Here is a 14,163-nt window from a genome sequence, read left to right as displayed (position 1 = left end):
ACCATTGCACTGAAAATGTTCTATTAGGATCCTCAGTAAGATTTGGGTTGCTAAATCCTTCAGTTCTCAATACTTATCTCTCTTGCCTAATTTGCAGCATGCAATGTAGCTAGGTGATCACTGTCTTCTTGAAATAATTTCGTGGTCTCCAAGGACACCTCACTTACAGTATTTGCCTGCTGCCTACTGGCTGCTCTGTCCCAGTCTTCTTTGCTGGTCTCTTCATCTTCCTCATTCTACACATACAAGTGCACTAGGGCGGAGTCCTGAGACCACTGTTCCTTCCTCTCTGTTCCAGATCACTTGAAGTCTCAGCCAGCTTTAAATATCATCTTTATTTATATTTTCAAAAGGGTGTCCTCCTCCAAACTCCAAATTTGTATATCCAACACCCTATTCAAAACCTCAGAATTAATGTTTCCGAAAACTACATTCTTAACTTTCCTCTTTCAGTCTCCCAATTGAGTAAGTTAACTGTGTGCCTTCAGTATTTCAGTCATCAAACTCACCATCATTGATGTCTGTCTTTCTTTCATAACTCGCACTCACCTCAGCAGCAAATCCTTCTGCCTCTAAACATACCTAGACTCTGCCTGTTATCACCTTCATTGCTCTCACCCTGGTCTAAGCCACTCTCATCCTTCATTCATCACTGATCTACCTTTCCACTTGTTATATATCCTGTGCTTATCATCGTATAGTCTATTCTCAACACAACATCCAGATTCATCCTGCTAAAACTGAAAACATTTATTCATAAAAATATATGTACCCTTATGTTCCCTGCAACATTATTTACAATAGTCAAGACATGGAAACAACCTAAGTGTCCTTTTATAGATGACTGGATAAATATGGTACATATATACAATGGAATACTACTAAGCCATAAAAAAGAAATGAAATATAGCCATTTGCAACAACATAGATGGATCTTGAGAGTATCATGCTAAGTGCAATAAGTCAGACCAAAAAAAAAAAAACCACAGGATTTCACTCATATGTGGGATATGAAACAGAAAGCAACAAACTAACAAATAAAAGAAACAAACTCATAGACACAGAGAACAGTATGGTGACTACCAGAAGGGATGGGTTGGGAAGGAGGATGAAGAAGGTAAAGGTGATAGAAGGAGTCTATCACGGGTGGTGAGCACGCAAAGCAATATACAGATGATGTATTATAGAACTGTACACCTGAAATCTATATAATGTTATTAATCAATAATACCTCCGTAGGTTTAATTAAATTTAAAGGAACTAAGTCAGATTATGCCACTTGACTTTAAAATCCCACAAAGTTTCCAATATAACTCAAAGTAAAAGTTGAAATCACTACTATGAGTCCCTACACATGATCTGGCCTCTCTGATCTCCTCTCCTCGTTCTCCCAGTCTTCATCTTTCCGCTCTACCCACGCTGCCCTCACTGCTGCTTGCACACATCAGGCAGCTCCCCACACAGGGGCCTGTGTACTCACCTGCTCTCTCTGCCTGGCCTGCTCTTCCCACAGATAGCCTTATCACACTTGACCGAGGCCTTTTCTGGTGCCCTGGCCAAAACCACATCCTCATCCTGACATCTTCTATCATCTCTCCCTCATTTCATTTTCTCTTTAGCATTTAACATATTTTATATTAAATGTATTTATGTTATTGTCAGACTGGAATTTAAACTCCACAAAAGCATAAATGTTTGCATTTTCTTCTCTGCCACACAGAAAAGTTTCTGGTACAAAATAGACACTCAAAAATATATTTGCCAAATAAGTGAATCCAACTTCAATGAATCCAATTTTGAGACTACTAGGCTTATGTCATCACCATGTAAGTATTAATTGAGTTCAGGGATTTCTTCCTCTAGAAAGTCTATAAAACTGTAGGAAAATAATGCATGGGTTTAAAAACGTGCTCGCTGGGTACTTGGCCTGAAGGACTGAGAAAGGCTTGGGCACTTGAAAGTGCCCTTTCTCCTCTTCTCATCGAGCCCATCTCACCCCATACAATCCCTTTTCTGAATGGTGAGAAAAGGTCTCAACCTCAGGATAATCTGAAGCATTCTAGATCACCCTGCTGCATTACCCCACCCACGGCTCAGCTCTAACTAGATGCTAGCTCAAATGTTAAAGGCGCCAGCTTTGAGCCGGAGATATTTAGCACAAAGACACCTTGCTTATTGCTTGTGCATCCTTGTTTAACAAGGAACAGTATACCTTGGTTTGCATGTATGTGTTCATGCTTGCTTGCTTTGTTGTTGCTAATGAATTGCTGCATTTTACAATAAATGTTCACTGTTAACCATTAGTATTTAGGGTTTTAGGCTAAAAACCCCAGAAGAATTTTTTGTAGAGAATTTTTTTTTTTTTTTTTATCCTCACCCGAGGATATTTTTCCATTTTTTGTACAGATAGAATGGGAGGGAGAGAAAGGAAGGGAGAGAGAGTGAGAAACATCGACGTGAAGGGACACATCGAGTGGCTGCCACCCACACGACCAAACAGGGCCGGGGACAAACTGCAACCGAAGTACGTGCCCTTAGCGGGAACCGAACCCGGGTCTCTCCGGACCACAGTCCGACGCTCTAACCGCTGAGCCAAACTGGCCAGGGCTGTAGAGAATTTTTTTTCATAGCATTTTTCATTATGAATTATTATCATTAGAGTGATAAGCCCAAGTGAAATATTCAAAAGAGGAAATCAATGTATTTATCTTACCTCGAGCTAACACTGAAGGATCCGGCAGGGCTTCCCCTTCCTCATCAGTACTTTCATCGTAGTTTGTGTCTCTGTCAGCAGTCATTTCAGAACAGGCTGTAGTTTCCCTGGAAAAAGAGAAAGTTAGAATTATAAATTATTGGCTCACCCCTGGCTAGGCATCAAATTCACTAGTAAGTAATTATAGAAAATATCCCTGAAAAATTATAATTAAACAAACATATTGAAATGCATATGATTAAGATGAAAGCCCTTCAAAGACTGTATGTTAACTCTCTTAAGAACAAGTTTATCTTTCAGCTGATCTCAGTGTGCTTGGGTGCTCCTATAATTAATTCTCAAATCAGTGTATAATCACTTATTATTCATCTATCAAAATACTATTCTTCTGTGGGTCACAGTGTTCCATACTTTCATCTCCAAACAGTTTTGCTTTTCATTTGATCTCCTGAAAATTATGAGTCAGGTACTTTTATTTGTATGATGAAGATACCCAAGTAAGGCAGAGAGTTTGAAGAACTTGCCCTAAGCCTTGTAGTAACAGACAGCAGTGCCAGACCAGCACTTGAACTAGGACAATCTGACATCAAATGTTATATTCTTTTTATAATGCCACTAGTAAACCTATATTTTCTCTCAGATTCAGGACAACAGACCCAACCTATATCTGCAAATGCCTCAAATAACTATAATTATCTAAGTCATACCAGCCATTATTCACCTGTGATTCTTCCTCAAAAATCAAGTACATATTCACTCTCAGAACCACTTGATTCTGAAATTAACCATTACTTAATCATGAAGCTTACAAATGTGTGTAACACTCTGTAGTTGTGCAGAAGATGAAAGTTTATAACCAATATATTTTTTAGTGATGTCTACGAATCAAACAGATAATATTTAGATACACTTCATGCCAGTTTCACGATTTAAGTGTAGGTGTGACAGTTGGGCAGACATAGAGAGACCATGCTGGGCATTTCCACCCCATTGTACCCAACAAGAGCATTCAACCCCAGACTATCTAATGATCTCATATCACTAAAAAGATGGCACCTAACTTTCATTAAGTTTGGAAAGAAATTCCACTTAAATGTGTTCACTGCCATCTCAGACCAGAAATGTAAAAATACCTTTCATGCTCGATGTTCTTTTCTAGTTCTTGAACTTCGCTTAACAATTTATGTAAATTTCTGATCTTTGCTTTCTTCTCATTCAGAACCAGAATAAACCTTTTATAAAGATCAGTCTCCACAGCTTCCTTAGCACTCACACATTTTTCAAACCTAAAATATAAATAAACAAATAAATAAATAAAACATGTTGTTCTTTACATTAATATTATACAGTCTAATAGTGAACATTATTTAAAGAACATTTTTTATAGAAAATACTATTAAAAATCATTTTACATGCTTTCATTAATTTAAAGCTTTATATAGATAGCTGAACAAATAATCAGAACTTATGGTTTATTAATGTTAATAATTTATGTACTGAGATAAGGATTCAAAATTGAAAAGTGATACCAAAAAACTTTGAAAACATCTAAATGCCTAAATGCAATAATTCATTCACATCTCCAGTTTATTTCCAAATGAATTTTTTTTTTTTTTTTATAATTTCAAACAAGAGTAACTAAAGCCTATATTTCCTAAACTTTGCTAACATTATTGTTTGAGCAACAGTGATCTTGTTTTGTGTGATTCACCTAATCTGTTTTCCCTAAATAGATTATGAACTGCTCCAGGCCAGTTGTAGTTTATAACCCAAATCCCCCTTCCCCCCCGCCCCCCCACAATGAATGAAAGTATACAACCTGAAAGTTCCAAGGAGAGGTTAATGAAACGGAAAATGTGAAACACTGTATGTCTTCAATTTTAGCTATGTAAGATAAACCATACAATTTTCTATCATTTCTAATTCTTTCTATAATATTCTAACCAGTTAACAAGAGGTTGTACTAATTTTGATCTCCTAGACACACTATATAAAGAAAGCTAGCAGAGGTTGCATGTACTTGGTATGTGCATATACACATACCATGAATAAACATCTATTTAAAGATTCAAATATAAATTATTTCATGTAAAATATGCTTTTAAATTTAGTCTAGCTCTGCCTAGTTTTCTCTTTACCACAGTGTTCATTTATGCTCCTGTTGTTCCATGCAAGTATTCTAGTATTTTCACTATACTTTTAACATATTTAAAATACATATATTTATATACTTATATTTTGTCTATTGTAATATATAAACTATTTTTTGGTGAAATAATTAGAAACAAAAATGTCAAAATTTGATACCTTTGATATATATACCCTTATGCTTTCAACAACGTATCTATCTAGAGATGCAAAGAATTAGGGCCTCTCATGGTATGAACAGAAACATATGGCAATATATTTTCTGGGAACAATTACAGCACTTTTACAGCATAGTCATGGGCTGTGAACTCATAAAGGCAGACTGCCTGTGTGTTTTACTGGCTGCTTTATCCTTAGTGCCTAGCACAGAGTTCTGCATTCAAGAGATCCTGAGTAGTTATTTATGAGATAAATGAGTCAAGTCAGTGAGTTAACATGAACACCTTATAAGGAAATAGAGAACCAGTGATTCTGAATTTTATATTTTTCACTCCTTTAATAGCTATTCACCATTGTAACAGTAATATTTTTTCATTTTCTTCAGCTTCTTAAGAGATTTGTGGTAAATATTAATATAACAGTACTTCTTTCATTAAGCAAGCTCTCTGAAAAACAAGTAAACCAAAAGGTGTGTATGGGGGCGGGAGCCAAAGTTGAAGAGCAGCCAATATAAATGGCCTATTTTAAGCAGGGACATGTCACTCCATTTGTATTTCAGATGTAAAGTGCTATATACATATTCTTTCTCATTTTCTTGTACTATTTCTAATGTAGCACAATAAGAAAAAAAGTTTAAAGATAAATAGAACATATATACCATTAAAAAAACAGAGGATATAATAACAAACTACTTTAAAGCTATACAAAGTAAAAACTAATTATAAAAATGTACCATAAAACTCTTGTATACCATAATTTATTATATAAAATTTTAGGAATGGTGATCAGTTAGTAATTTTATCCAACTTAAATACATATTTAATTTCCATATAAAACACTTCAATAATACCTGATTCAAAGAGTATGTGCACTTATCAACTTGAATTAAAATGAAAAAAGATATAAAAATAAAGTATCATATGATTTGTCTAAAATATTGTTAATCTAAACAATTAGTGTCATAATCACACTATCAAAGGCAGAAACAGTGCTGTAGTAGAAGAGCAAACTCAATGGAATGACTGGCACCCTGCGAGGTAAACTGCCTTGGTTTTAGCCCGGGCGGGTGACCGAGTTGAATGGAGTGTAATCTCATGCACCAAAAGTTTGCAGTATGGATTCCAGTCAGGGCATATACCTAGGCTGCAGGTTCCATCCTGGTCAGGACATACACAGGAGGCAATGATCGATGTTTCCCTCTCTCAAATCAATAAACATATCCTCAGGTGAGGATAAAAAATAAGGAAATAAACAAACTTGCTTGGTTTTAACTAAACCTTAGGATTCTGTTGCAACCAAATTTCTGATCATCAAACTGGATAACACTTCCTAGACAAAGCTGAGGAGTGGGGGTGAGCTGGGACAGAATGTTAATGTGAACAATTTCAGAAACTAAATTTACTCTTAATTATTAATTTATCAACAAATTCAGAGAATGCTATCCTTTTATTTACTGTTCAGTTACTAAAAGGTGACGACCATCCCCCAAACCCCATATTTAATGCCAATCCTCCCTTATGGCATTATGTTACTATGCCTTCCATATTACACGTCTCATGCCAACCATCCACCTCAAAAATTAAACAGGTATTTTTAGTAAGTGGGACCAGGAGAGACATGGGATGTACTGCTAAGCTTAGTGATACTAAAGGAGAACTCATATACAGCTAGATTAGACCACAATTAATCCAAGATCACCTGCAAGTCAAAGTTCAAACCTGATGAAACCATAAATAACTTCAAACAGGAAAGTCTTAAATGATGCTTCATCCTTTCAAGGATGACAAGGACAACAGAACAATATGTTAAGTTTAATTAGTAATTTAGGACTGAAGTATATAAAAAAATTTTAAAGAATAAAAACTAAGTATAAAAAATACAGAATATAAAAAAAATATTTCTGTGTGGGAAAACAAAAAATCTAAGGAAACCAAGTTTAAAAATAACAAAAATAAGAAAAACAAGGCAATTTCATGCAGAAAAAACATCCAAAATAACAGATTAAATAATAACCTCAAGTAAAACAATAGATACATAAATGTGAACATGTGGTACTTAGAAACAGTACAGTAATCCTTATATTTACAATCAGCTCTGGTGAAATTTATATCCAGGTCAGGGTTGTATAGCAAAGAAAAATATAAATAGAGTTCAAAGGACAAAGAATGCTGGAAAAGAAAGCAGTGGTAAAGAGATTTAATAAGCCTTAAGTACTAAAGGAGATGGTAAACATCTGTTCCTCATCCTTTCTGAGGACAGAACAAGAAGAAATGGCCTTCAACTATACCATGAAGGACTTAGATTAACGATAGATGGAAAGAAGAGTTTTCTGACTGTGACTGTTCTTAAACACTGTAATGGGCCACCAAGGGGAGTTGAAGCTATCTCATGAGGTCTTTAAAAATCAGACTGAATTCATCTCGATATAATGTGATCCTAGCTTAAAGGCAGAGAGATGGAATAGAAGAGCTTTCAATGTTGTGTCTATTCTAATGATTCAATGTGTGTCAACCCATTTTAATCTCTGAAAATGGCCTCAAATTATAGGTTTAATAATTAAAATCAGAATAAAGCTGAAGAGTTTCTAACTTTATGTATGCATACAAACAAAAGACCTATTCAGTATCATGGAATGTGAGACTTATTTAAAATAAACAGGAAAAAACAGTGAAATAAATATAGCTAATAATAAGGATTTACATACAATATTTCTAATGTTTTCTCTATCTAAACTACACAAAATTAAATTAATCCAGGTTGTCACTTGATCGAAACGGAACTAAGACTGCAATTATTAAAAAGTAAATAAAAAACAACAGCAAATAAATATATTAAATTTACAAATTAAAGTTCATTCTTTTAATCATACTGAAATCCCTCATTCCTTACTCAAACTTTGTTTATTCTCCACTGTCATCCCAAATGGAAATAGTTTTAGAGTTGGCTCTGATTATAGTTAGCATGCTTATTTAAATACCAAAATATATGCAAAAAATACCCCCAAAACATAAAATAAAATTTAATCCACGACTCCAGATGTAGACTATTAAAATTTCATTGTTTACTTCCAGTCTCTCTCTAAAGCCAAATTTTACAAAAAAGTGAGATATTATTCATATTTTTGGTAATTCATATTTCTCCTAACATAAACAATTCTCATGATATAAGCACAAGTGTACATTGCTTTTTGCTTAAATAATATCCTATTTTATATTAAATATGTTTGAGACCTATCTACCATAGCTTATAAAGGAATTTGCTACAACTATTTTATGCCCTTCCCTCTTTCACTCCCCCGGTATACAGTCCAGAACAATGACTGGGAGGGGGGCAGTGACTGGGTCCTGGATGGGCACTGATATAAGTGAAATCAGAGGCTGCTCAGAAAACTGAACTGTGGCCAGACATAACAAAATGGCCACAGTCGGGGAACTAACAATTGTCTACTTCCCATGCCTTCAGCAACCTAACTCAGTTCTTGTCCTACTATTCATCTCTTAAAAACTCTTGATCAGTACCACTTACCTCACGGAAGCTGGAGCTGCAAACCCTTGGCTCATTTTCTAGCTTTCTAAGGCTGCTGAGAAGGAACACTAAAGAAAGTATTGCTTGACCATGGCCAAGATATAGTTAGTTATAGGTCCTTAAAATAGCCCCTTTCTCCTTTGAAAGAAAAATAAACACAAATTTGAGAAATCTGGGGCAAAAGAAAGTTTACAATTATTTCTATAAAAAGTAATACAATAATTAATAAATAATAATAGAAGAATAAGCTGTGTTTTGCATACTCACAACTGTAAACTTTCTTTTGCCACACCCTGTAGATAAGCTACTAATATAATATCTTGATATATAACTGAGAACCTAGAATTCTCTATAGTGGACTCTCTTTCCTCTCAGTTTGGAGGGTCACCCCAGTAGCACACATCTTCAGCCTCTGAAGATGTCTGATCCAATACTTACAAAAAATGAATAGCTAGAGCATAATAAGGGAGGTGACTGGATACATGGCTGTGATTTTGATCAAACAGAAAACCTTTTGCCACAATAACACAAAGGCACTTTCTACATAGCTCAGAAACAGCCACATAGCATATGTACCTCTCACACATTACAGCACAGGGAACATTTTCTCATCTTTGTTCCCTGCTGCTTTCCATTCTATGGCAGCGGTGTTGAATACTGATGAGATAATGCCTCTTTCAACCTCTGGCAGACATTTTAAAGCAATTTGTTCAAGTACCAAGTACCCAGTCCGCATTTTTTCTGGGCAATTTATGGATCAAATTTCTATCATACTGAGGGAATTTTGAGTTTTAAATATAATGGCTTATCACAAACACAGTACATCTCCTTTAATTTATTTTGTATATAAGTAGGCCCAATAATATGCATTCTAACAGAGTTGTTTGCTATCAATTCAAACATGAATAAAATAGAAGTTAAAGTGAAAAATTAACTTATTTTTTTATATGATGTCCTAGTACTAGTACATATTTGATTGGTTTCATTATTTTTATATGATTGGTCACAAAAATTAATACAGAACTAAGAGAACTACTTTCTTAATATAACTGAGAGCCAAATATAACCAGGTATTAGGAACTTATTTTGTATGTCTTGCATTAATTAATAAATATAATTAAATAAAAAGAAATAATTTCTTTTAGCCAACCTCATTTTTACATACATATGTTAATAATATCCTTCACTTATTCTTCATGTACTCCCCCGTATATACTTACTAAAGTCCATAAAACCAATTTAAATGATTGCCCTAAAAAGACCCTAAATAGAATAACTGTTATGTTTTAGAGCTACTTACTGGATAAAATTTTAAAAATAACTATTGTACACACTAGATGTAACAATAATAGTTATCATTATTATATACATTCCACATAATTCTTTCAGATATTGCAAGATATACATGGACAAACATATGTATATTATACTATATATGTCTCTATAGAGATATAATGTTCACAACATACACTTTATTTTCTTCAAACATCTTTTACGTAATAGAATAACACAGGCTAAATCCTGGGCCAGACTAGATGAGAAAATTCATAATTAAGTAGATAAGTGACTTTCCTCTTTATATTTTTTTTAAAAATAAGAGGTAAAATCTGGAAAATAGAAGGCTTTCAAATGTCTTTTCCAATAGTCACAATTACCTCATTTTTTAAAAATGCTGGTAGTATGAATTTTCAATCAATCAAGAAAAATAAGTCTCTATCAGAAGCCAAAGCACACATCATGTGAAATAGTTGCCATTCATATAAAGATTCCAAATAAGGAATAAGTTGCTCTTTATTTATGTTTCATGTCTCTCTTTATTCACTATTAATCCTGTAATTTGAACTAAAGTAATCCTGATAAGTATCAACTTCCAAAGTTTTGATTAATATTAATCGATTTTGATTCTCATTGCCTAATTACTTCTTATTGTTTATAGTCTGCTGGTGCAACCAAATACTAATGATCTAAAATTGTTAATGTATTACTATAATGAACAATTGTGACCAATAATTTGGTTTAATTATAATAAGTAAAGGTATAATTAATAATAGATTTATTTTAAATATATGCTAGTCTATGTTACAAATTTACAAATCATTAACGCCACAACGATCTAAAAAGAGCTTAGTGTTTTTATAATACACTATGCACACACCGTCCTTGAACATCATTCCAATCTCTCAGAAGCCTTTCATTTTCTTTCCGCAGGTGTTCATTTTTGGCTTGGTTTTCTGCAATGGTGTCCAGGCAGTCACAAACAAGTTCTCTAATGACCTCAGCGGGGCTTGCGACTTGCTCTAAGTTGAAGGAACCAAGTCTGAACTAGGATGAAAGGAAAACATGATTAACTTTGGGAGAAGATCAAATTGAGCAGCCCAGTTTTAAATACACATGATTTCTTCTGAGAGGAAGAAAGTTTGATTCAAGTATAGTAAACTAACAAGATATAGAGTGAACGAGAAAATTGGGCAACTTCTACTTTCTTGCTGAAGTTTATCAAATAAGTCAACATATAACCTGAGCATAATTTATTAAGGCAGTCTCCCACCGCCTACCAGAAAGAAAACAACATAAACCCCATATAAGCATATTATCATGTTTGTTACAACCTTATTTAATTCACTATGCTCAGACTAAAAATATAAATTATACATGAGGATTTTTAATTCTAGTACTGTTACAACTGATGGCAAAAGAGAACAATTGACATAAGCTATTTCTGAAGAAGAGCAAAATTTTGGTAATAGCTAAAAGAAGTGTAGAGTTTTAGGAAACTGATAAACCTGGGAACACCAAACAGTATCAAAACTCAATAATTTATTAGTAGAAATTATAAACAATGTCAATTGTCAAGCTGGAGTACATTTCCATAAAGGTAAGACATAAAAATCCTTAATTCCTCTTCTAGTGGACACTTTAAAAAAAGATAGTATAATATAATTTTAGTTATAGGTATGGAATTCTGAAGAGAACACAGGTTCTCATTTGGTAGATCAAAACACTGAAACAATAATTAATAGTAATTATAATTATTCTTACTATTAAAATTATAATACTCTAAGAACCAGTTAAGATTTTTTAAATAAATAGTTATTATATAGCTGCCATGTCTTGCAGTGGAAGGACAACTCAAGCATAGAATAAATATAAACTCTTCTAATCACCACCAAAATGTAACTAATATACATTTTAATGCTATAAACTGAGGTTCAGAGTAGTTATCTAATAGACTGAAGGAATCAAGTCAAGATCCTACTCTGCTATGCTGTTAGGCTCTTTCCTACATAAGAAGGTATCCTAACTAAACAAGTAGTAAGAGAAAAAGTTAGGTTCAGAACCCACATGTAATTCTGAAGAGAGATTCTGATGGTATTGAGTGCCACAACTGAGAGTAAAACGGGGAGGTTTTTGGCTTTGTTTTGTTTTTAATCTACTAGATCAGTAATTTCTATAGTGGCATTCATCTAACATTTCTCAAGTGTCTTGCTTTTTTTTTAAATATTTTTTTCTTTATTGATTTGAGAGAGAGAAACAGGGATGAGAGGGAACATCGACTGGCTGCCTCCTGCATGCCCCCAACTGAGGATTTGGCCCACAACCTGGGCTTGTGCCCTGACCGGGAATCAAACCAGTGTGACCTCTTGGTGCATGGGTCAACACTCAAACAGTGAGCCACTGCAGGCAAATGTCTTGCTTTATATAGAGTATTTCTATAAATATGTTATATACAGATTGACAAACATTTAACAGTGGTTGAAAATTGAGACAAATCCCTATTAGTCTATTTACAAATAAAACTAAAAGTCACTAAAGTAAAAATCCAATGTTTGCAATATGGAAAACATTTCAGATAATTCCTATAATTTAGAATCATCTGTATATTTAACTCCACGGAATAACTTTTCTGGATGAACTGTGTTTACTAATTTACTTTAAATTTTCAGAAAGAAAACATGTCTTACTTAATATTACAGAAACCATACCAAAAGGCTTAAACACTGATGATTCCTAGGTGTTGAGAAACATTTATTTATACTAACTTAAAATCTAAAGGAAAATACAGGATATTTATATTCATATAGGCACATTTTAGAGAATTAAATATTACTTGTCTAGCCAAAAAAAAAAAAAAAAAGAAGAAGAAGAAGAAATGGTGTGTGTGTGTGTGTGTGTGTTGAAACCTAAGCAGGTCATAATGTATGTTTAATTCTTTAATTTGTTTTATCTTACCTCTTCCTGCTACTTAACAAAAGGGGAATCAGACTAGAAAAAAATGGTACTTTATTTTAATGAGTACACTCAGTTGTATTAGGCTTATATATGTAACTGAAATTAAATAATTTGAACAATGTTTACCAAAAAAAGACTTGGAAAAACTCTACGAATTAATATTTATTTAGTTAAAATTATTTCAGGCAATTTGTCACATCTGATTTATTTATTTATCATAAACTAGGATTAGATGACCAAAATCATTTGCAGTTTTCTCATATAGAGTCCATTTAACAGGCATATAAGTTTAAATAAGAACATTTTCTCTATGTAAGGAATATATAAATTGAAAGTAAATTTGAGCATTTACTTTTTGAAGTTTCTCTTAATGTAAACAAATATACATACACAAAATAAAGATCATCTGTAGAGTATTACTTTTCAAGTCAATACAAACTAGAAGAAAAATTAAGCTTATTTTCTTTTTAGACAACTGATTATATTATCAGTAAAATATAAACCCACAAGGTGATTTTGTATTTTCTCATTATCAAAATCATCAGGCAGCTTTACTAAGATGGACATTTTTTAAAAGGAAAGAATTTTCTTTCATCACTTGAAAGTTTCAACAATGAGAAATGAATAAATGATTTGTGCCACAGTTTAATCCTGAATAACATAATAGATAAAATACAAATATAAGATAAACGCAAGTCTAGCCCCCTTCCTTATATCTTAGATGGCAAAGGAAGAAGGAACCAATTCTAAGTCACTTATAACAATCAACTTCTTTCAAAACACCATTCAAATGTAGATATTCAAAATTCCAAAAGAGGTTCTTACATCTTGTCTTAGCTATTCAGTATAGAATAAACTTAAAATGTCATTTTTCTTTTTTTTTTTTAAATAAATTTTTATTTTTTTTATTTTTTTATCCTCACCCGAGGACATTCCTCAATTTTTTGTTCAGGTAGAGTGGGAGGGAGAGAGAGGAACAGAGAGAGAGAGAGAAACATCGACGTGAAAGGAACACATGGAGTGGCTGCCACCCGCACAACCGACCAGGGCCGGGGACAAACTGCAACCAAGGTACGCGCCCTTAGCGGGAACCGAACCCGGGTCTCTCAGGACCGCAGGCCGACGCTCTAACCGCTGAGCCAAACCGGCCAGGGCAAATGTCATTTTTCTTAACAATAAGCAACTACTTTTTGGTCTCTATTTTCTAATTATATTCCCTGGTTTTTTTCCATTAACAGGTAGGAACACTTATTATTCCAAACAATAAAAATAAACAAGTATATAGAAATTCAATCTAAGACAAGGTTTTTACTAGAAATATTTAGATTACTTTTTAGAAAAAACTCTGATAAGTATGAAAGAGTGACTCTACCGGACCATCTTGCCTG

General features: G+C 33.6%; 1 protein-coding gene across 5 annotated transcripts in view; it reads right to left on the bottom strand.

The window, feature by feature from the left end:
• The window catches only part of XRCC4 (X-ray repair cross complementing 4), a 247,655-nt gene that overhangs the window by 137,613 nt on the left and 95,879 nt on the right, over positions 1–14,163 (bottom strand). For all 5 annotated transcript variants that reach the window (XM_036279200.1, XM_036279198.1, XM_036279199.1 and 2 more), the window contains 3 exons: positions 10,701–10,867; positions 3,847–3,999; positions 2,714–2,820 (listed from right to left, as the gene is read on the bottom strand). In XM_036279200.1, the coding sequence (XP_036135093.1) occupies positions 2,714–2,820; positions 3,847–3,999; positions 10,701–10,867 (427 nt within the window). The remainder of the gene's footprint in view (positions 1–2,713; positions 2,821–3,846; positions 4,000–10,700; positions 10,868–14,163) is intronic.

Source organism: Molossus molossus, unplaced genomic scaffold (assembly GCF_014108415.1).
Source record: "Molossus molossus isolate mMolMol1 unplaced genomic scaffold, mMolMol1.p scaffold_m16_p_3, whole genome shotgun sequence".
Taxonomy (NCBI): Eukaryota; Metazoa; Chordata; class Mammalia; order Chiroptera; family Molossidae; genus Molossus; species Molossus molossus.
The sequence above is the reverse complement of the archived record's forward strand: the minus strand, read 5'-3'. Positions and strand labels throughout refer to the sequence as shown.